Genomic DNA, 25,151 nt, shown 5'->3' with positions numbered 1-25,151 from the left:
AATTGAATATTAAATAGAAAAATATCTATTCTTTTTTCACTTTTAGAAATGCATTATTAGCTCATGTACTTTCTAGGACGATATATAATTTTTTTAGTATCTCCTTTCAATGACAAATAGTTACAAAACTAAGAAAATTAAAATATTCTGATTTTAACATGTGTTCTGTAATTATCTAAGACTTAACAGAATATTGGTCCTAGCCTTGACTCTGTCATTTTCTAGTTTTGTAATCTCAAATAAAGCGCTGATCCATGTTAGGTGACTGACACTGAGATATGTGAGCAACTATGCATCCTCTCCTCTTAAAAGTGCAATTGTTCCTAAATTTATGTAACCTTTTCCTGTTAGTTCAGTGTGCTTAATTGTAGGGACAAACATAAACCAGAAAACTTGAATGTTACCCGAGCAAGTTACAAATTCCCTCTTAAAGCATAATGAAAAAATACACTCTCATGACGTCTAATAAGAAACTGATTCTCTGAGTCCATTTACAGTCTTAAAATTCTAAAACAACTAGAGGCCTACAGTTTGTTTTACTGGAATTATCACTGTAGCAAAATATAGAAACTCAAACATTAGTAAACATTTAATTAAAATAAAGTTTCTGTTTCTGCCCTAATGGAGCAGTATTACTTAGTAACAGCTGTCTATAATCTATCTAGCAATTAAGCAGTGAATAAAATACTTATGTCAAATAAGGACTTCATCAGAGACATGAAAAATATATTTAAACAATAGTCACATGTGGCATTTTTTAAGTGGCTGTAACATTTAAGCTAATTTCCAAAAAGACTCTGAATATCATTAACATTGTGTGTTCGTGTCAGTATATGTGTTTGCAATATTTATCCATAACATATTAATTTCCTTAGGAAAGCAGTGTTAACATTTAAAATTCACGCATACGATTTTTTTAAAGCTCATTATAAACTACCGAAGCCAGCTACGTAACATTAATATTGGCATTCGTTATGTAAATGGTAACCTGGCTTGTCAGCCACTAGGTGACGCATCTTTGCACTTAAAATTTGGCATGTTTATCAACTACAGGAAATATAAAACAGACCATGTTTCTCCATTGGTGGAATAAAACACATGAATTAAATACAATTTTCACAAATTTGTAAGAAGACCAAAATTCTTTAAAAGGACTTGTTTGTATCCAGAAAATGCCTGTGAGTGAACTAGAAGTGAATGTTCATTAGAGCTGTGCCATCTCTGAAGTTATGAGGGCATATATAAGAAACGCCACCCCAGAACTTTATGACAGCTCTCAGTGTGCTGTATATTCAGATACCTCCTGTAACTTTTCCAAAGCTTATCTAATAGCAGAATTTTCTTGTCAAACTCATAGGGAACATAAGATGTACTGTCTTAAGTCACTTAAACTTTACTTTTATCCATGAAAAAAAAATAGGCTGAACAGTTCTCTTTCCACTCTTTTTGAGCTTAAGAACACACAAACACATATCAGCAAAATTTTATACTTATTGATTATTTTTTGCATCTAAAGAGAAAAAGGGAAATAAACAGAACTTAATGTGATGTCAAGGTACTGTAAGTGTCAAACACTCCCTCTAAAGTTGGATTGAGAAGAAAAATAGCCACAGTGCTTATAAAAAGCTTGCAACCACTAGGCAACTACAAATATGTTGCAATTTTTTGAGCTAAAACCCCAAAGTTTGTAGTCTTTTCAATAAATGGTTGGTGGGGGATAGCAGTCATTTAGTATCCTAAGAAAAGACTGTGAGTTGTAGCATCTCCTGGGAAGAGCAGGATAGGGAGGAAAAGGGGAGAGGAATAAGAAAGGAAGAAGGATTGAGAGTTCAGGGGAAAGAAAGGGTGAGGAGGCAAGGAGAGAGAGAACTGAAAAAAGAAATGGAGGCATAAGGAGGCCACATGGGGAGTAGGGAGGGAGTAACAGGCAGGGAAGACAGAGGAGGAGAGAGGAGTAGAGATGGGCTTGCCTGGGAAGGGGTGGGGTGATGAGTGAAGAGAAGTCTAAGAGAGCCAAAAGGGGTGGAGAGAGATAAGGAGGAGGGCAAAGGGAAGGAGAGGAGGGGTAAGGAGGAGAGGAAATTAAGGGAACAAGGAAAATGGGTGTTTCTTTTCTTTTGTGTCCATGGGCTGAATATAACTGAAGACATTTCATTGTATATCTACCCCTCCCCTCATACACACATTCACATGTATTACCTATGAGGACAACAAATACATTTGATATTACAAACAAAAACCAAATTTTCATGCAATGTCCTTTGCAAAATCTATAGGTGTAAATGTAACCGTGTTTAGTTATGTGCAATAAAAGTTGTCTAATAATTTCTCCTAGCTATCTTTACGTTTAGCACTTAAATATGTATTTCTATGGAAGTTCATATTCCAATTTGTCCAGCATTTTCATGACTATGGTAAATAAAAGAATATTTTCACATAAATAATAAAACAATGTGTTTTTAGGGGAAATTAGAATATGAAAAACGTTACATGCAATTATTAGAAAATATAGCAAAACAGCTTTCTGAAGTCAAACAGTACTAGTATCTTTACCTTGTTTGCAGCAAAGTCAAACCTCCTGTTGAAACATTTTAAAAAATATTTTCTTCATTAATGCGAATGTGGTTAAAATGTAGACTATGTGGAAAATATTAGTCCCTTAATATCAAGCTACTAGAAAAGATGAATTAATCAATCATTCTTGAAACAAAATAAAAACAGGAATAATAAAATATTTTAGCAGTTTGATCCCTTTGAAGAATGTTTATAGGTATCTTGTAGCCATTTTACAGAAATATATTCAATGATTCTGATAATGCATAGAACCTTCCTTTAGACTGTTCTTAATCCATCATATCTGAAATGCATTCTTATTCAGAAAACTATGCTCAATATTCTAACCCTACAAAGAATCCAGCAGACAAAGAGGAACATAAAATTATTGCAAGAGACCAATAACTTCCAGACTGCCTGGGGAAGTATTCCAAGATGTTAACAATCCAGGAGGGAAAAATTTTGAAGACATTTTTAAAAGTTTCCAGTGCCTTTAACATGAAAACAAGTTAGTACAAGAACATCTTATCTTAAACAACCACAGAACTCTTAAATACATACATAACGCTATTAATTTTCAAGTAATGTAAAAAGCACAGCCATGGTCAGTTCAACGTTTCACAATTCGGAGCTTATAGAGGAAATTATCTTTAATCAGGCAGCTGATTTTCCCCTTTACACCCCTCTTTGTGAGGAGAAGAAAAGACAAAAATCCCATAAAGTTTCTTGAAATCAGTACCTACTCACCTTCCTGTTGTGCCAAAATAATAGTGGGATGAAGCAGAGCAAGAAGTAGCCAGCTCCCCTTTTGCACAAAGCTCATCATGTCTAAATATCAGACATGAGACTCTTTGTGCAAAAAGGAGAAAAGAAAAGCAGTTCAAAGTAGCACCATCAAGTTGTTCCCTGCCCTTCAGCACCGGGCCCGTCATAAAACTCAGCCACTGAGATTCCTTTGCTTTGGCCTTAAATAGGAAAAAGTTTGGCTTCCCTCACTTTCCAGCCCCTTTCTGAAATATGAGAGCCGCACCCATCCCCTCAGCAGTAAAAGAAATGATAAATATTTCTTTTTCCCTTATAGAAGACACAACCCACAGTAAGAAAAAGAGCACATCTGGAGTTTGTATGCATCTGCTTATGTAAAAGTTTTTTTTGCATATTTCAGTATTACATATATATTTGTATAACTTAGGAACGTATAGAAATGCTCTGCCTTGTTTTAATACATACAATGTAAATGCATACATTTTTATTTCCCCTTATAAAGTTAACAACTGCATAATTTTGAAAAACTGCTTGATGCCCATTTATCTAGTACGTCTAATTTGCAGATCTGATCTTCCTAGAAGATTTTTATGTTGGGATTTTGCCAGAAGTAATCCTAACTCAATTTAAATAGGGGACTGTAAGAGATTCACTGAAAGAAAAGCCTCCGTTTGCCCCTTCGACTCATCCACCCACCCTGGGTCCTAGAAGTTAAGTTTCCGGCAAATGTCAAAAGACAAAGTATTTGAACTATGTTTGAATGGCTTCCTAAAAGTTAGATACTTATCTATAGCTGTTTCCATTTCTCACGAATTTCTTTAGCAAGCCAGAGTGCTTTCTTGTGAGATTTCCAATTTTTATGTTGCTTGGGAAAGACAGAGCAGATTTTCTAGAGAAAAATTCAGTCTTTTCATGACATAACTTTTTAGGAAACTGGAAGAGAAAGAGTTTATCACATAGAATAGCAAAAGAGTACCGAGAAAGTGGTCATTTTTTCTGCATTACTCTAAAGATTAATATAAATATTTCTAATCTAGACTTTTATGTGTATACTTTCCAGATCCTCATCCACAAAACTTTCCAATGTATTTCTGGATCTATCTAAGCAGTAATTTTTGTGCCATATTTGAAAGAGGGGCAAATACCATTTATAGGTCTTTGATAAATCTCTGCAGGAAAAATATGCTTGTCCACAGTATAAGGCTATATCTGGCAATGGAGATATTTCTTTACACCCTAATCATCAGTTCATAGTTAGTTCATCTATCTCTATAATCTACAGTGGACATTTCAATTCTAATCAAGGTCACTTGAACTAATTTTCTTTATCTTCACCTTAACATGTCCATCTCTATGCCTGTGCACATAAAATTCTCCTGATTTCACACCAATTCATGGAAGTCACTTCCTTATGCCTCAGTGCAAAACTTTCCTCCTTAAGTAAATCACCTCCTTTAAACTAATTTTCATCTTTCTCTTTCTTCTAATTTGTGTTACTAAATCTTCACTCAACTCATGTCATATGTATATTCCCAGGTGTACATGAATCCTGTAAGCATGGACAGTGGCAAACTTGCTTTCTTATATATATTTTTTTGAGACGGGGTCTCCCTCTCTCGCTCGGGCTGGAGTGCAGTGGCGCGATCTCGGCTCACGGCAAGCTCCGCCTCCCGGGTTCACGCCATTCTCCTGACTCAGCCTCCCGAGTAGCTGAGACTACAGGCGCCCGCCACTACGCCTGGCTAATTTTTTGTATTTTTACTAGAGACGGGGTTTCACCGTGTTAGTCAGGATGGTCTTGATCTCCTGACCTCGTGATCCGCCCGCCTCGGCCTCCCAAGCTTTCTTATATCTTTAGTCACAAGGGCACAAACCAAGACATCCCAGTGTAGATGACATCATTTGATGACAGGAAAGGAAAACTAGAACGAGACCAACCTCTTGTGCATCTTTATTTTAGATTGGAGAGTCACTGCTTGGGGGCGTGGGAGAAAAGTAACTGTTGAGAATGGTCATGAATATAAGCTTTTCTACTGGATCACGGTAGAGATGTTGGGGAAAGGCTGTTATATGCATCTTTCTGTCTTTCAAACATCTTTGTCCTGTACACAAAAAATATTTCCTGTGTTCAAACCAATTCAGAAACATAGTTTTTCTCATGATGTCTTTGTATCTACACAGAATTCATATATCTATATTAGATTTCTCTCTTTGTTTTAGGTGGTCTATACAAGCTGAAATTTATTGAATTTCTTCATTAGATTTATTTTCCACTGTGAAAAATTAGGAATGTTATTTTTATAATAATGCTTGTTATGCTTTATTTTAGGCATTATAAATAAAATTACTATTGTTCTAAAATTCTTAATTTGCTTAGCTATTCAAATAAAAGCCTTATACTCATGAGAAAAATTCATGATTGATGCACTCACTTAAGAAACATTAGCTGATGTTTTGCATATGGAAGGATTGTTGTATTTTAAGGTCTTCAGGAGAGACCTAGAGAATTCATTCTCCATATATTCTAATTTACCATTCTTCACTACCTCGAATATATGATTATATTTGGAGGTTTTGCACTAGGATCCTTTGCATTCTGTGTCCCAGATCCTATTTCTCTACCTCCTATCAAAGCATTTCCTAATACGGGGTCAAAACATTTCTTAATACAGGGTCTGAACTAGGTGAAATGCATACACTTCTGAATCCTATTATGCCGTCCAGGAACTGCTGTCCTCATTGTTATCTAGACACACATTTCTTCCCATACTTCCCTGACTTTATTGATGTTAACCAGGACACATAAACATGTCGTTTTGCTTTTTGGATTGCATTTGGAGCTTTAACACAAATCTAAATACCTGCACCAACTAAAGCACTGATTAATCTGGATCTCCTTTAACAAAGAGAGTGCCTGGAAAGATGAGGCAAAGCAAGGGTGTGGCAGATTATCAACCAAAAATTCAAATCTTTTCCAATTCAGTGGAAAGTGGAGCTTGAGAGAGATGCACAAGCACAGCTGTGATGAACTCAGTAGGCCAGTGAATGCCAGCAGCGCTTTCTACAAGAGCACTAAGAAAATCAATTATCTCCATCATGGAAAACACATGGAACAGAAATGTTTCAATCTCTCTCTCTCTCCTCTCCCCTCCCCTTTGTTGTGCGGCTTTATGTGTGATTTTCTTTTTGAAGCCAACAAGATGCTTTATTTTTAGGGACATTTTCTAGATCTCAAATCATTGTAAAGCCATTTAAAAAGTACTTGTGCTAATAGGACTACCAATACAACTGTAAAATACAATGCAGGTCTTCTTATTCTCAGAGAGGTGGATAAGTTCACTCAGTCGATAAAGGTAAAGCTACATTTGAAGAGTTGTGTTTCCTTTAAAAGAATTTGAACAAATACTAGTATGTGCATAGTAGAGCCAAAAATATGGTTTAAAAAGTCATGTTGTACTTGCAGGACTTAAACATGTTTAACCATAGATATTTCCAGGATTGAGGCAAATTACACTGGCAGTGGGACATGATAGTCCAGTATTTGAGTGATTATATGACCAAGTCTTCAAGACCCTTTCCTTTAATTTCCCCTTAGTCCCAAAGGTAGAGTTCATTGACCCCTTGTTTTTTTCTTATAGAACTAGTTTAATAACCATTCCTTTTTAGCCTAGAGATTTCACTTTCGTACAAGATTTATATTTTCTTGACATTTAGTAAAATAAAGTTTTAGTAAAATTTAGTTAGGAAATACAAAGTATGTCAATTCCTATCTATTCTTTGTTATTAAACTTAAGGCTCTAAATTTTTATCTTTGTATTTTGCAACTGAAAAGTATCCCAAGAATGAATAGAAATTTTAAAGAGGTTACGTGACTTTCAAAATTACTCTTTGGAATTGTAACTATCTAAAAATTTTCACTTTTGTACAAAATTCATATTTTCTTGACATTTAGTAAAATAAAGTTCCAGTAAAATTTAGTTAGAAAAAACTAAGTATCTTGATTCCTATCTATTCTTTGCTGTTAAAGCTAAGGCTCTGAATTTTTGTCTTTGTATTTTGTAGCTGGGAAGTATCCCAAGATTGAACAGAAAGTTCAAAGAGGTTACATGAACCTCAAAATAATTCATTGCAATTGGAACTGACTAGCACACTTTACAAATATTTTCACCATGCTTTCCACTAATCACTGATTGTGGTAAAGATATTTTTATGCAATTTAGGAGTGTGGTAAATACAAATCTGACACTTAATTTTGTATTTTTCTAATGAGGCATTGTGAAAGGATAAAAAAATGATAGTGTTATGGAGTTAATGGCCAATTTACAAAAATTACTATTCTGATTTTTGTCTTGTCATTAATCTTTGAGTAATTTTCTATATTGTATTTAAGTTAAAGTTCACTACTTTACACTTAATGAAGTACAGTCTTAGGGCATGCAAAAGAGTTCACATATGTGTTTTTGTGTGTTTGCGTGTGTATATGTTTATATACCCTCCACATATATATGTACAACTAAATACATATGTATATACTTTTAAAAGCTGACGGAAATTCGAGCAAGTAAAAATTTCTAGGAAACTTCCTTAATATACATGTAAGTAACTTGTATTTGTTATATCAATGTTGCTTCACATAAGTAGATAAGTAACTATGAGTTTTGTCTTATGTAGACATAAACCTGTCACCTGAAATCTTATTTAACATAACAGACTATTAATCACTGAAAGGGAAACTACTGGCAAGCCTCTACCTGAATTGTGAAACTTTCTGAAGTATTGTAAGCATGTTCTCTTGAACGAAGTCCTTATATACTTATGTTTTAATTATAGCTTTATTTGCTATCATAATTATTATTGTAATTATATTTGAAAATTCATAGAAAATTGAAATTCATCTCCTTACCTAATCTCATTCCTGAATAGTGTGATTACTTTATACATTTACCACAGGGGTGACACAGAAACTGGGATGCCACATCGTGAAGCAGCTCAAGAGTTCCCTGTTGAGTCTTCAGTTAACTTAATCATTCTCAGGGTTGAAGCTCCACTCTGCAAATCCCACTAGACTCTCTATCAAATATAATTTGTCATCTGAGTCATCCTTAGGAATTTTCAGCAATATCCAACACAGCTGTAACAGCTCTTCAGATGTAGCCAATTCTGTATAAAGATAAAAGGAAGGCCCAAATCATGATCTTCTGATAGATACATGAAATAGGTCAAAGCAAAACAGGGAATCTACATGCTTCAAATGGAGACTGATTTTTAATTCCTATCAATATCCTTTCTATTCAGATACACAATGGGGGCTCAGATTTAGGATCTTTGATTCCAATTAATTCTTAAGTACACAAAAATTGAAAGCCTCCTCATCAGGCTCCGTTGCCTAAAATAAACAGACATAAACAGACCTTTCTGTGTTTAACTTGCCATGGCTATTAAATTGTCTACTAAATTGTCTAAAGCCTTCATTTTTGTCTGTACATTAAATCATGTGTAAAGAACTCTACATTTAGGTATGTTCTTGGTATATGGAACATTATTCTTGGAGGAAGGAGGCCGCAGCAAATAGTCTCCTTTCGTTCCCAAGGATTCAAGTGTTGCCCTCTGGAGTCTTGGCTTTCTAGTGGCAATGTCTGTTTTAGAAGCATTGTTTTCTATTTCTTTATGTACTTATTTTATTCCTTTTTATAACCTTTTTTGTTTCCTACCCTCACCCACTTTTAAAAATCATGCACAGTAGTAAACACAGTCCCTTATACATAATGAATACTGATCAATGTAAAGAAGACTGACTGAATTAGGATGGTATTAAATAGTATTTAAAATATTACATGTTTAATAATATAAGCATTTCTTAAAAAAATCATAGGACCCAGATCATGGATCGGTTTCTGCTCTTCACCTTTTCATTTTATAGACATCAGATACATTTCATAAAATGATTAAGGTAAAACATGTGACTCATGAAAATAAACTAGTCCAAGTAGAAAGTCTTCACATAAAAATTATGCCATATTGATTATTCAAAGTGCTAACCTTTGGATAATAATACTAAATAGATTAAAATAATTTGATTTCTATTATTTCATGTCCAGCCACCACCTCTATTTCTCAACCCAAACCCAGCAGGATACAAAACACTATTTTAGATAATTCTTGATATGCAATTCATCTTGATCCAAGAACTATCTTCTTAGTAAATCAAATGGCTCTCTCTTTTTTTTCCCAATACCTACTCTACATTTCTGGGTTTCTATACCTTTGCATATACTGTCTTTCTGTCTAAAATGATTGTTCCTCATTCTATATGTTCAAATCCTATTTTGAAGATTCTACCCAAAGATCAACTAATCTACAAAATCTTTCTGATCCTCCCTGTTAAAATCATTTCGCTCTTCTTCTAATTTACCTTACCTTTCCTATGCCTCTTAGTTTATTTTAATTTACATCCTTTTATGTCCTTTACTAGGCTGAAAGCTACTCCAGGGAAAAACTAAGGTTTGTCTTTCATTTTATACTCCATCGTAGCTATTACATGGCCTTGTGCATAGTAGGAAATTAATAAGAATCAAATGGCAAATGATTTAAAATATGAAACACTTAATCCAGAAAAACACATCTGAAGTAATCTATTTCCTTTGTATCCTTTAGAACTCATGTAATTTTCAATAAGTTAATTATTTCCAGTATTTCCATCACTCTTAAAAAGGAAGGTCACTCTTTCCAGCATAGGAAGTCTTTGGATTTATAATTGATTTAAAAAACTTCCAGATGTTATGAATATATTTATAAAATACAAAAAAATAAACAATAGAACTAGTTAGCAAATAAATCGAAAGCAGTCAAACTCTGTGTTCACCACAAGTATTACAAGTCAGAGACCACTAAAAAAATTTATAAGATAGAAAGAAATACAGGTAATTTACCAAGGATTATGAAAGAGAATGACAGAAAAGCCAGAAGTTAATTTCAAAATGAATTGAAATAATTGAACTAGAAATGCATCATAATTTTAATTTATTTTTATTTTAGAGTAAAAAGAAAAAAATGACATAAATGAGCATCGTGAAATTAAAATGCTTCAAAGAGGAATTATCACACTTTTTGTTTAAATTGTTTTCACTTTTCTTGAGTCAATTTCCTTACAGTGAAATTTTTAAAAGGAAAAAACTGTGCAAAAAGTCAAATAAAAAAAGAAAAAATACAAATCAAAACACTGAAAATTCCTTACCTTCCCACAAATACAGACACCACGCATGTAATGTAAGACAAATGTCTAAAGCTTTATATTTGATTGCTTGAGTTATTAGGTTCAATTCCCATGAGAATTGTGGGAACTTCAATCTGTTTAGTTGAGCATGCTAAGGATACACACAAGGCGGATAATAGTATTCTAGAGTGGTCCCTTTATGTGTAGGAATTGTAATCCATTTTTTGGTTGTTAAGGGCAAGGTTAGCTGCAAAGTGGGCAAACACATTGACCTAGATTCAGCATCAGGGGTGTGTTGCCATGGATTGTGTCCTGGTGTCCAGCTGAAACAGTCACTTCTAAAATTTTAGTTAGGATGTGGCTGGCGGTGTTAGATCAACAGCTGAAGGCTAGCTGTTGGAGGTAATGTGTGATCAAACTGCGTAGGATTGTGTGAGATTTCCCTGACCCTTCCCATTTCCTAACTTGAAGTTGTGCAAGTGACATACTTTTTATGGTGAGGAAGGGGAGAAAAAAAGTACATTTGCTGGTTATTTGTTACGATGACTAACTAGAAAGAAATAAGTAGCTAAAATAAGGCTCTTGAATTGTTTTACGATACAAATATTTCCCATGCAAAATATGATCGAGAACTATTTGATCTTTTGTTATCATATAGATTTAGAGGGGAAAAAAGATACATCTTGGAAGATTTCATCGAAATTAACATCAAGCTGAAGAAGATAATTTTATAGCTGCACTTTTTGCTATAGCAAACACCAGGGCAAAATATGGCCAGACAGTCAACTGGGACAGCATGACACATCACTGGAAAAAATGATTGTTGAGTACAGAATTATGAGAAAAGTAAAATCATTGTTGAAGCCACGTTAGCATACTCTGCTCAAATTATATCTGATTCTCTAGACAATTCTTTTGGAAGATTCCCCAAAACAAAAGCAGAGGAATTACATAAATGGTTTTACAGGCCAACCTTTCTGATTTAGTGTGCTGTAAGTTGCTTACAATGTTTCTCCAAGTAGGGGATCCAGGAAAATTCCTAGGGGTTGTGGATTTTGGAATTTCACCAAGTCCTTAATGATTGCAGCCCACTAGTTAGCAAAATCCTTCCTAGCTGTTATTAAGAAGAAACTATGACAAGGCAACCAGAGGAAACAACAGCAGCAGTGATAGCTAGTCAACATCTCCAGTGCCTATATGTACCCATCACGGTGTCAGCTTTCTTCACTGTTATTCCCACCACTCCATTGCTGTAGTTAACTTTTCTTCTGCTTCCCTAGAAAAGATAAGGATAATGCTTCTCATTTCTTCTTCTCAAAAGCTTAGAATTTAGGGACAATGGGCATCAAAATTTTGGGTAAAGATATTTTACAATATTGAAGAAGAATACCTAGATATGGATCATATTGAATGTCTACATTCCAAAAGTGCTTCGTTTATTTTCTTATAGTTATAATAATTTGCTCATAATTATTACTTTAGGTTTGCTGCAAGACTGGAAGCTCCTCGGGGAAAGAGTTGCGTCTGTTTTGGTGGTCAATGTTTCTTTAGCACCTAGCAAGCAGTCCAAAAGGGCAGACATTTGGTAAGGACCTGTTGACTGATGAGATACTGAGATTCTAGTCAAATATGGATGATTCAAAATTTTCTGGCAATATCATTATTTGTCCAGTCTATTTTATATAGTTTAAGTTTAAATTAAGCCCCTCCAATTTTCAATCTTGAGTTGTGGTTTTATAAGAAAATTATCACTTTATAATAAAAGTATCCATGTGTGAAATCTTAGGACATTTTCTTCATTTTTTTTTAACTTCCAAATTAAAATCCCTGCCAAGTGAAAGAAATACAAGGAAACTCAAATAATTTGCCAGAGGCAAGTTTATTAACATTTTCCCAAAGCCTATCTTATTTGAACTGTTTATTTTGGATCCCTATCCAAGAGATAATTTTTTTTTTCCAAAAGCTTGTAAGAAAAAGCTTGGCTTGCAAATGTTAGTTTGCATAGATAAAGGCAAAAAATGGGGTCGAGTGAAGAAGAGGAAGAGAGTCTTTCACAATTAAAGTAGTCTCAGAAATGGTTTTTGACTGTGTGATTTAAGTAGTTAGCCCTAAAAAGTGTTATGCAGAGAGCTTCAATCATCTCAAAATAAAATCTGAGAAATATTAAATATCTAATGTCTGATGCAGTTCCTAGCATGTAAGTTGCTCAGTAAATGTATATTTAATGGTGAATTATGAAATGGGCTACATATGTTGATTTTATTAGTATAAAAACTGTTATAAAAAAATTGTAGATTTTTTATAATTAAAACAATAAAGCATTTCTGAATAATAATAGCTATACACACACATGCACACATATATAAACTTAGAATAGGGCTCATGCATACTAGGTACTATACACACACACACAAACACACTCACATACAAACACAGAAAGTACCCTCATCATATTCTTATGAATGTGTACTACTTTTATATGTTTTTTAAAATGAGTAAACTGATTTGTCTAAGATTACACACTTGGTGAATGACAGAGCCAAGATGCTAATCCAGGAAGTCTGGTTCAGGAATTCATTCTTTTAATCCCAATGTATTATGTGAATTTAACAGCCCTATGCTTTTAAATATGTCAAAACTGTATATTCAAATGAGTGGTTTCCTCTTTGATGGAATAATTTTGAGTAACTACATTTTGTTCAGTTTTTTCTCAATTACTTATTTGTTCAAAACATATTATTGTCACGTTCCTATTGGTGGAACCATTGAGGGTAGGCTTAATTGTTTTTAAATGCGAAAAACAATTTGTTGCAAGTTGTGGTTTGACATTGCATCAAAAAATATGAATATATGGTAATGATTTTGACTTTTTGAATGTCTCATAAAATGATCCTAAAGGAAATTCCATAGAATAGTTCCAAAAGTGTTTTTGAAAAATATGTGAAGATCCAGTCAAACACACATTCTTTCTGTTGTGATTACAAAAATAAAAGTAAATAATAGAAAAGAGAAAAACTCAGTACTCTATGACATTTAAAAGTCAATGGAAAGCTCTTTAAATTTATTGTTTTGAATTGAGATGGTGTGACCATACAATGGAATACAAAAGATCTGAATGAGTAGACTCACGTTCTTCTACTAAACTAGATTTTTTAATCCTATTTTTATTTTTCTTAAAATCTGTTAGGATAATCCGAGTTTTACTGTAGTCAGTATTAAGCTTAGATTAGTTGAGTAAAGCCAGAAAGTGACAAATTAGGCTTTCCCTCTCCTCAGAGCCCGTCCACGTTGTAAACTGTACAAAATGATCCCACCCTGACAGTGCACAAATGAACACAGTTGCCAACAAAACTTTCTTATGTGGCAGGGAGCTGTCCTGAAATGACATACTTAGGCAAGTATTTCCAAAAGGATCATAGGTTTTTCTTTACAACACTCTTCCAGACTTTCCAACATTTCTCAACTTAGACATCTCTTTATCACTTTTTCAAGCTTGATAAATTCCCTAGTTTCTTCAAAGAAATTTTTTTGCTCCAAATAACATTTTAATTGTTATATATACATATAGTTATGTGTGTGTACGTATATATGTATATATAATTTATGCAGTGCCAAAAAGCAGTTGAAGAACATGAAAGACAGTTAAACTGAGGAACATTGTACATTATCAACAGTTAAATAAATAAAGACAGCTAACCAAATTCCAATTTTTATAGTATATAAGTTTTAGTCATTAATTATTTGATAGATGTGTCATTTACTCTCACTTTATAGATGTGTCATTTACTCTCACTTTATAGATTTGGGTTTTCAAGGGCATTATCTACTTTATACATATTGCCTCCAAATTACTTTCCAACCATATAAGTAAGTGCCTCTATGCGGATAGTGGTATAATTTACAGCTCAAACAATTTTCCTTCAATTAGTTAAGTATGCTATTCAAATACATACTGTATGCACAGCACCATACTGAGTTTGTCAGGATAGAAACAGAAAAGCAATGCATAAGCCCTAGCCTTAAATACATTATAATCTAGTTAATATTAAACAGATTATCTGGCTACTCTTGGTATAAATTCTCTCACTTATAAAATGGTAAATTTAAACATGATGTAACACTTATTTGTGTAAAGAAGAGTGAGTGTACTTAAAGTGATAGGGCATAAATTGCAAAGTTACTACCATATGCTTGGACAATTCTACATATTTGAGACTAAGCAGAGATGCTCAATGTACTTCCTGGTACTGCAGGGTTCATGTTAGTGAATTTGGGCAAAGCTCATATTATCCCTTGCCAGGTAAGTTAAGACCTCTTAGTGAAATGATATTGAACTAAGATGTATGAAATTATTTTACTAATATTTCTACAGAATAATCATTAGTAGACATAGCAAAAATTCATATCAAGTGTGTAGGTAAGACAAGGCGACACACGCATGATAGCCTTAAGATTAAAAGAAAAAAGTTTTTTGTTTTTCTATTAGACTAATAAAGTTGTATAAGAGATAAATGCAAAATCATTGGTAAAAAAGTTGATTGCACAAGAATATGGTGAAGAGAAATATGGCTGCACAGTATTAGTTGATATAAAAAAATTAGATGGGTTTCAGACCAGTTTTTCTATGAGATAAAGTAGGAAACAGGATAGACAAAGGCACTGTAAAAGGCAGACTAGTTTTTCTTTTTTATGTACAGATCATAATCCTAGTACCCTTAAAATATTCAAAGTTAGAGCAAGCAAATCTACAAAAGCCTGAATATACCCTATTCCACAGTTCTGTCAATAACGTTTACCAGTAAAAGTGGGATGTTATATACTACACAAGGGAGACAGGCAATTTTGTAATGCATGTGAGGAAGGCTTTATCTAAATGGATATTTTGGCGGTAATACAGATAACCTTTATTTTAAGGTAAAGGATACCTTTTCTTTTCTCTTCCCTTGCCTTCCCTTTCCTTGCCTACCTTCCCTTCCTCTCCTCTCCCTTTCCTCCCTCCCTCCCTCCCTCCTTCCCTTCCTTCCTTCCTTCCTGCTTGCCTGCCTGCCTGCCTGCCTTCCATTCCTTCTTATTCTTGTCCTTCTTCTATTCCTTCTTTATTATCCTATGATAGTTTTTCTTTTTAAAAATTTATTTTAGGCCGGGCGCGGTGGCTCACTCTTATAATCCCAGCACTTTGGGAGGCCGAGGCGGGCGGATCACGAGGTCAGGAGATTGAGACCACGGTGAAACCCCGTCTCTACTAAAAATACAAAAAAAATTAGCCGGGCGTGGTGGCGGGCGCCTGTAGTCCCAGCTACTCGGAGAGGCTGAGGCAGGAGAATGGCGTGAACCCGGGAGGCGGAGCTTGCAGTGAGCCGAGATCGCGCCACTGCACTCCAGCCTGGGCAACAGAGAGAGACTCCGTCTCAAAAAAAAAAAAAAAAAAAAAATTTATTTTATATTTCAATAGGTTTTGGGGGAACAGGTGGTGTTTGATCACATGAATAAGTTGTTTAGTGGTGATTTCTGAGATTTTAGTGCACCTATCACCCAAGCAGTGTAAACTGTACTCAATGTTGTAGTCTTTTATCCCTCATCCCACTCCCACCCTTTCCCCCTAGTCCCCAAAGTCCATTGTATCATTCTTTTTTTTTTTTTTTTTTTTTGAGAGGGAGTCTTGCTCTGTCGCCCAGGCTGGAGTGCAGTGGCGCGATCTCGGCTCACTGCAAGCTCCGCCTCCCGGGTTCACGCCATTCTCCTGCCTCAGCCTCTCCGAGTAGCTGGGACTACAGGTGCCAGCCACCACGCCCGGCTAATTTTTTTTTTTGTATTTTTAGTAGAGACGGGGTTTCACCGTGGTCTCGATCTCCTGACCTCGTGATCCGCCCGCCTCGGCCTCCCAAAGTGCTGGGATTACAAGCGTGAGCCACCGTGCCCGGCCCATTGTATCATTCTTACGCCTTTGCGTCCTCATAGCTTAGCTCCTAATTATGAGTGAGAACATATGATGTTTGGTTTTCCATTCCGGAGTTATTTCATTTAAAATAATAGTCTCCAATTCCATCTAGGTTGCTACAAATGCCATTATTCCATTCCTTTTTATGGCTGAGTAGTATTCCATGGTATATACATACTACACTTTCTTTGTCCGCTCATTGATTGATGGGCATTTGGGCTGGTTCTATATTTTTGCAATTGCAAATTGTGCTGCCATAAACATGTGTGTGCAAGTATCTTTTTGGTATAATGACTTCTTTTCCTCTGGATAGATACTTCGTAGTGGGAATGCTGGATCAAATGGTAGATCTACTTTTAGTTTTTTAAGGAATCTCCACACTGGTTCCCATAGTGGTTGTACTAGTTTACATTCCCACCAACAGTGTAAAAGTGTTCCCTTTTCAATGCATCCATGCCTGCATCTGTTATTTTTTGATTTTTTGATTATGATCATTCTTGCAGGAGTGAGGTGGTATTGCATTGTGGTTTTGATTTGCATTTTCCTGATAATTAGTGTTGTTAAGCATTTTTCCATATGCTTGTTGGCCATTTGTATATCTTCTTTTGAGAATTGTCTATTCATGTCTTTAGCCCACTTTTTGATGGGATTGCTTGTTTTTTTCTTGCTGATTTATTTGAGTTATTTGTAGATTCTGGATATTAGTCCTTTGTCAGATGTACAGATTATGAAGATTTTCTCCCATTCTGTGGGTTGTCTGTTAACTCTGCTGATTATTTCTTTTCTTTTGCGTAATCTTTTTAGCTTAATTAAGTCCCATTTTTAATTTTTGTTTTTGTTGCATTTTCTTTTGGGTTCTTGGTCATGAAGTCTTTGCCTAAGACACTAATTCACAGGAAAAGGAAAGAAGGAACCCTCCCTAAATCATTCTATGAAGCCAGTATAACCCTGATACCAAAACCAGAGAAGAACATAACAAAAAAAGAAAACTGCAGACTAATATCTCTGATGAACATAGATGCGAAAATCCTCAACAAATTACTAGCTAACCAAATCCAACAGCATATCAAAAAGATAATCCACCACGATCAAGTGGTTTTCATACCAGGGATGCAGGGATAGGTTAACATTTGCAAGTCAATAAATGTAGTACACCACGTAAACAGAATTAAAAACAAAAATCACCTGATCATCTCAGTAGATGCAGAAAAAGCATTTGACAAAATCCAGCGTCACTTTATGATTAAAACCCTCAGCAAAATCAACAGAGAAGGGACATAAGTTAAGGTAATAAAAGCCATCTATGACAAACCCACAGCCAACATTATACTGAACAGAGGAAAAGTTGAAAGCACTCCCCCTGGGAGCTGGAACAAGACAAGCATGCCCACCTTCACCATTTCTATTCAACATAGTACCGGAAGTTCTAGCCAGAGCAATCAGACAAGAAAAAGAAACCAAGGGCACCCAAACTGGTAAAGAGGAAGTCAAATTATCACTGTTTGCTGATGATATGATTCTAAACCTAGAAAACCCTAAAACTGATCCAAAGAGCTCCTAGAACTGGTAAATGAATTCAGCAAAGTTTCAGGATACAAAATTAATGTACACAAATCAGTAGCTCTGTTATACACCAACAGCGACCAAGCTAAAAATCAAATAAAGAACTCAACCCCTTTTACAATAGATGCAAAAAATAATAAAATAAAATAAAATACCTAGGAATATACCTAACCAACGAGGTGAAAGAGCTCTACAAGGAAAACTACAAAACACTGATGAAAGAAATCAAAGATGACACAAACAAATGAAAACACAACCCATGCTCATGGATGGGTAAAATCAATCAATTTCACAATTCAATATTGTGAAAATGACCATACCACCAAAGCAATCTACAATTTCAATGCAATTCCCATCAAAATACCACCATCATTATAGAGAACTAGAAAAAACAATCCTAAAATTCATATTGAACCAAAAAACAGCCCATATAGTCAAAGCAAGACTAAGCAAAAAGAACAAATCTGAAGGCATCACATTACCTGACTTCAAACTATACTATAAGGCCATAGTCACCAAAACAGCATGGTACTCATAAATATTGGCACATAGACCAACGGAACAGAATAGAGAACCCAGAAACGAAGCCAAATATTTTCAGTCAATGATCTTCAACAAAGCAAACAAAACCCTAAAGTAGGGAAAGGGCACCCTATTCAACACATGGTGCTGGGATAATTGGAAACCCACATGTAGAAGAATGAAACTGGATTCTCATCTCTAACCTTATACAAAAATGAACTCAAGATGGATCAAAGACTTAAATCTAAGACCTGAAACCATATTCTATTATTTTAATTACCAACATATCCTTACTTATATATTGGGCGTATCCTTACTTATTTATTGGGCAAATCCTTGCCTAGGGCTTTTGCATTTGCTGGTTCTGCCACCTGGATCACTCCTTCCCAATGGCTTTGTGGTTTGCTTGCTCATCTTCTTCAGGTCTTTGCTTAAATATAACCCTAGCGAGTACTCTTTTCTTTCATTTAAAATGGCGTATTCTTATCAGCACTCTTCCTTCTCTATCCTGCTTTATTTTTCTTCTCACTATTTGTGATTCTTTGATATACTATCTATTTTACCTCTTTTTATGTTATTCTCTCTCCAACTGGCTTAAAAGAACTTATAAACATTGTTTGCTTTGTTCTCTTTTGCAGCACCAGTAGCTAGTTTCAGTCCCCAATATGGGACATGGTAGGTCATAAACAAATATTTTTAAAATAAACGAATCACAAAATAAACTCAAACATTGACTTCACTTCTGATTTCTTTTCCAATTGTTAAGCCATATATCCAACTGTTTACTAAATACATCCACTTGAATGTCTCATGGGCAACTTAAATTCCATGTTATAAACGTATTCATTGTTTCAAATCTATGCACATTGCTACCCCAGAGATCATCACTATAGTCTATCTTCCGCCTAGATTTATGTAACATCTTCCAAGTTTCTAGCCGTTTCCAGTTTTAAAAAAATATTTATTCTCTTTACTTTCTTGAGAAATAGTTCTAAAATCCAAATCTCATCCTTCTACTCTCCAACTCATAAATTGTCAATGGCATTTCACCACCCATAGGATAAAAATTTACACCTTAAGGATTACCTAATTCTTCTTCACCTCACTTTGTTGTCTCAGATTTCAACATGCTAGTCTTCATTCTGACCATGCTGAACTAGTTCAAGTTCCTCAAAACTGATCACCTTCTTTCTTAACCTCCAGATTATCAAATATATTCTGCTTGACACTCTTCCCACAACCCACTTTATCAGACTATTTCCTACCCATTTTTCATCATCAGATGGCCATAGTGGGGGAAGTTTTCTCTGAAGCATAGAAAAGTCAGTTGTTTCTCATACGCACCTACACTTTCTTAAAACAGTCATCATGCTATTTAAATTGATGATTTCTCTGTTAATTTTAATAGAGTCTAAGAATCAAGCAGATAGTCATCTTATTTGTTTCACTCACACCTAGATCCCTAAAGGTCAGCATAATCCCTAGCTTCTAGTATGTGCTTGATATTTGTTGAAAGTAAAAGCGAGAAAGAGTAAGAATGAATGGAAGGGAGGATGTGGAATTAGATTTTATTGTTGTAAAAGAAGGTCAGCTTAGATTACCCATGGAAATAAACTTTCTTAAAGTTTTTCATTGGATAATAAAAATATGTCTAAAATGCACCAAAGAGTATTTCAACAGTTATGTTTAAGTCATTCTTTTGTTTAAATAACCCAATATTCTCCCTAGCCTGTAACAGGTGCTAAATAAATATCTGAAAATTAACACACAAGACAGATAGCTAGAGGTAAACTTTGTGAGTATGCATAGATTGTTTGTCCGATACATTTACTATATTTTAGTGAGAGCATTCAAAATGCCCTCCAGGCCAGGACATGGTCCAGCCAGCCTGTGTTCACCAAGAGACTGACAGTGACATCACAGGTAGAAATGGATGTATTGATTCTCAAAGGCTGTCTCAATATGTGTTTGTCTCTTGCAACTGCAATATGTCTCTTGCTATTTTAATCAAGTAATTCTAAACTAACTGTATTTTTATCTTAATTATCTTATTATCAGATTTACCATTAAATTACTTACCTCTTCAGGCAGCATCAACTATTGGGCAATCAAGTTATTAGTCACTGTGTTAAATAAGTGTTCTCAATGTTCCAAAACTTCCTATTCAAAGCTTTCCGGGATGCCCAACATTTCAAATATTTTTGGACTTCCCAAACAACTCCAAACCACCAAAGGCTTAGGGTCTCTTCTTGTTTTCCTTAACTTTGCTCACATTTCTTATCTGCTTTGCCTTTCAAGGAAACAGAGGCAAATATTTCCAAACAGTCTGCATGGACCTGGAAGCCCTGCGTGGACCTGACATCTCCATTTATAAAGACAGTAACATTAAATAGGTAAAATAGATAGTATATCAAAGGATCGTAGCTGGTGAGAAGAAAAATAAAGCAGGAAAGAGAAGGTAAAGGGCTGGTAAGAATATGCTATTTTAAATGGAACAAAAATCACCCATTAGAGTGATACAGATAGAGTGCGGTAGACTCTCAAGGATGTATAGACCAATAAGAGGCTTTTTGTTTGTGTACTTTTCTCAAAACCAAAACACCAACTTGAAAAAAAAAGTTGGAAACGTGGGTGAAGAAAGACGGAGGAACCAGTTTGAGCCTGAGAAACTACCGCCAAGACCTGTGTATTATTTTTCCTTGTCAAAATGTTATTGCCATATTTCAGAACTCTGCTAAGAATTTGGAATTCAACTCTTCACTGAGTCTGCCACGTGTTAGAATTCTCCTCAGACTATGAGCTAATACAGAAGGATAACAGACCATCTGATATTATTAGAGAACTGAACTTGATCTTCATGCCTAAGACAAATCACTGATGAGAATCTCTCATATGTTAGTAAGTAGAACTTTCTCTTTCATACCACATTAACAAAATTATATACACACTGAAAAAACAAAACAAAACAAAACAACAACAACAATTTAAAAATACAGAGTTTACACAGGAACATTTTATTTGTTTTTTATTTTTATTGTGCCTGGATTTTTTTTTATTTGCCACAGTCAAAATATCTTAATCACGTTTTAATGTAACACTTTTCTTATAGTTCTGCTTAGATATTTATGACTAAGACAACTATTTTCTAACTAAATGAAAGGGTAATATGTGGGAAGGAGAATGAAGTTACGAAATGCTAAGAAAATAAAATTTAATCAAATTTTATTATTTAAATCCAAGTGTCTGATATAGTTATTTATTGTTTTTCTGCTTTATCCTCAATTACTAAAATGATTTGATAGTATGTTGGATTCATCTCGAAATTTTCAATTTATTGCAATGTAATTTCTAGAATTATGATGTGACTAACAAAACTTGATATATGAAAGTGAGATACTAGAAGTGAGAGGAAAGAATGTGTAATTAACATACAACATAACTTGGAAGAGGAATTGAGTCAGAATTGAATTTTCAGATAGAAAAAGTATTGAACAAGTTTGCAATGTAGGAGCCAGAAGTGCTGACTGGGTTAGGAGTGCAATAGAGGAAAGGAAGAAGAGATTTGGGAAACATGTATTGGGTACTCCTATTTTATTTTATATCCATAATTTGAATAATATTATTGAATTTCTACAAGTTCTTCAGGTAATAAATAATCTGGTATAATAAGTACACTCTCTAGCAAAACTCAAGTGAGGAATATGAACGAAAAACCTATTAGCTAAGTACAGGTTTTTTTCTTATATTTGACCACATTCATACCATTAGGAAGAATAGGCATGCATTGTATTTACTGTAACCTACATAAACTACTTATTTTTCTCAATATATAACCTTTTATTTATATACCCCATGAAAAATATATATTGTTGCAGAGCAGAAGCAATGGTATATAAACAAAAAAGATGGCAGCCCACTCTTTTCTTTCTTTTTCTTTCCCTTTCTTTCTTTCTTTCTTTTTTTTCTTTCCTTTCTTTCTCTTTTTCTTTCTCTTTCTTCTTTTGTTCTCCTTCCCTTCCCTTCCCCTTCCTTCCTTTTGCTTTCTTCCTTTCTTTCTATTTTCTTTTCCTTTCTTTCTTTCTCTTGCTGTCTCTCTCTCTCTTGCTCTCCCTTTTTCTCTTTCCTTATCTCTTTCTTTCTGTATTATGCGATATGATTACTGAGAGAAAATAAGAAAAGCACGTGTTTCTTGTACTTTAATCCACAGACAAATTATCAGAAGTCAATGAGTTCTCTATGACACTTTTATTTTTGTGTCTTTATTCTGATGATGCACAACCATGAATATACATATTTATACTTCAGAAATACATACCACTCTTTTATCACCAAGTAGTGACAAACAGTAACAAAGTTCAAATGCTGTCATGGCTTGCTATGTGAAATTTCACTGTAGTTCAAAAAGACTAGTTGTAGAACAACTTGAGGTGAGAATAAGGTGGGAGTCATAAGGGGAAAGAATGACATTTTCTTCAGTATACCCTTTGCATAATTGTGGCATTTGAAACTGTGTAAGTCTACATTTATTTTAGAAATAAATTAATAGAAATGTGAAAGGGGAAATATAACTAAAAAACTGAAAGAACACTGAAACAAATAGATCTAATTGCATTTCAATTGAATATCATAACCACAAGGAAGGGAAATAAATTAAATGACAAACTAATCAAAGTAACTCATGAATATGGTATTTAAATATATACCTTCATTCAAGAAGAGATAGTAATAGCAATGAACCTACGTGATGCCCTTGTTTTGTTCTCTGTTACTTCTCTTCATTAAAATGAACCAGGGCACCTTGAAGACATGTCTAATAGCAGGGCTGAGGTATAGTAGGTTCAAGATGATTGTGGCCCTTCTTGTTAGGCTTGAAAGTAAGGAAGTATAAAAAAAAAATGGAAGTGTATCATAAGGATACAGGTACCAGGCTGAAGGGGGCTCTGATTGGCCAAATCTAGGACTATTTGAGCACCAAAATAATTACATACCTTAATTAATTATAATCTTCTGAACAAATGGGAATTTATAAATAGAGAAATAAATAAATGGAGAAAAGAGATATCTTCCTTAAAGTAAATATTGAGGACTAACTGACAAATGTGGAGGAAATGTTAGACTCGGAAAATAATCATTTGGTAAATATGTAATATATTGATTTAGGCAGGCTCATGACTCTGCTAACCTTAGAAAGAACTTTTCATTAGGAGAATATATGCATTGTCTTTAAGTGTCACCCAAAGGCTGCATATTAATTTCAATGGAGAAAAAATCAGTAATTATTCAATGGAGATTTGAGCACTCTATTGTGACCAGGTGATCAAAAATTTAACAGCATCAGTGAGGAAGAGATGGATAACATGCACCTCCAGATGTGATAATTTAGAAAGACATAAAATCAAGTATGTAGTGTTCTAGGTGAGAATACATAACCATAATCCAATCATGAGGAAACATCAAATACAAAAATAAAGAAACATTTGAGTCTAAAGGGTGATTTTTATTCTTCAAAGTGTCAATGTCACGAAAGATTTTTTAAAAAACTGTGAAAATGTACCAGATTAAAGGAAAATAAAGATACATGGCAGATAGCACACTATCTTACTCTAGACTGGATCCTGTCTGAGAGCAGAAAATAATATAAAAGACATTAATTGATCAACTGATAAAATTAAGGTATAGACAGTAAGATAGATATAAGAAATGTATCAATATAAACTTATAAAATTGATAATTGTACTGGGATTACATAAGAGTACATCTTTATTTTTAGAAAATACACATCAAAGTTTCTAAGGGCAAAGATTTATGGAGCATGTAATTTATTATCAAATGGTACAGAAAAAATATATATTAATAGATAAAAACTTACAGAAATAGATTTAAGGCTAATTTTAATAATAATAACTTTCAACATAAATGGACTAAACACCCTGTTAAAAGGTAAAGCTTATCAAATTGGACAAATAAGTGAGCTCAACTAGATGCTGCATATATGAAATTCACAAGATAGAAAATAATAAATGTAAAGGCAACAATAAATGCAATATCAACCAGGAAAACCACGGGGAAAACAATGAAACCAAAAGCTGGTTTGTGAGGTGACCAATAAAATTGATAACACTCTATCTGGCTGATCTGGGGGAAAAAAGAGAGAAGAAACCAATTACCAGTATCAGCAATGAGAAAGGTGACATTAGGACAGATATTACAGTTATTAAAATGATAGTAACGGATATTATAAAAACTTTATGTCAGTAAATTTGACAATTTACATGAAATAGGCAAATTCCTTAAAAACCACAAACTATAATATCTACTCAAGAAGAAACAGATAACCTGAACAGCCATAGGTCTATTAAAAACAATGTTATTGCAGATAAAAAGAAATCTTCCCAGAAAGAAGTTTAATTCTAGGTAACTGATGAATTCGATTAAATAAAGAAGACATAATATCCATATTATATCAACTCATCAATAAAAATAAAACTTATGAGACTTGTGTTCTGTGATCCTAAAATCAGATGAAGATATTACACAGATAGAACATAGCAAGCCCACATGCCTTGTGAACATAGGTGCAAAAATTCTTAACAAAAT

General features: G+C 34.2%; 1 protein-coding gene across 1 annotated transcript in view; it reads right to left on the bottom strand.

Annotated features, from left to right (window-relative positions):
- The window catches only part of COL3A1 (collagen type III alpha 1 chain), a 38,346-nt gene extending 34,850 nt beyond the window's left edge, over window positions 1-3,496 (bottom strand). The window contains exon 1 of the mRNA XM_055289973.1: window positions 3,301-3,496. Within this exon, the coding sequence (XP_055145948.1) occupies window positions 3,301-3,379 (79 nt within the window). The 5' untranslated portion in view covers window positions 3,380-3,496. The remainder of the gene's footprint in view (window positions 1-3,300) is intronic.
- Between the last annotated feature and the right edge of the window lie 21,655 nt (window positions 3,497-25,151).

Source organism: Symphalangus syndactylus, chromosome 8, assembly GCF_028878055.3.
Source record: "Symphalangus syndactylus isolate Jambi chromosome 8, NHGRI_mSymSyn1-v2.1_pri, whole genome shotgun sequence".
Taxonomy (NCBI): domain Eukaryota; kingdom Metazoa; phylum Chordata; class Mammalia; order Primates; family Hylobatidae; genus Symphalangus; species Symphalangus syndactylus.
This window is presented reverse-complemented; position numbering and strand designations above follow the sequence as displayed.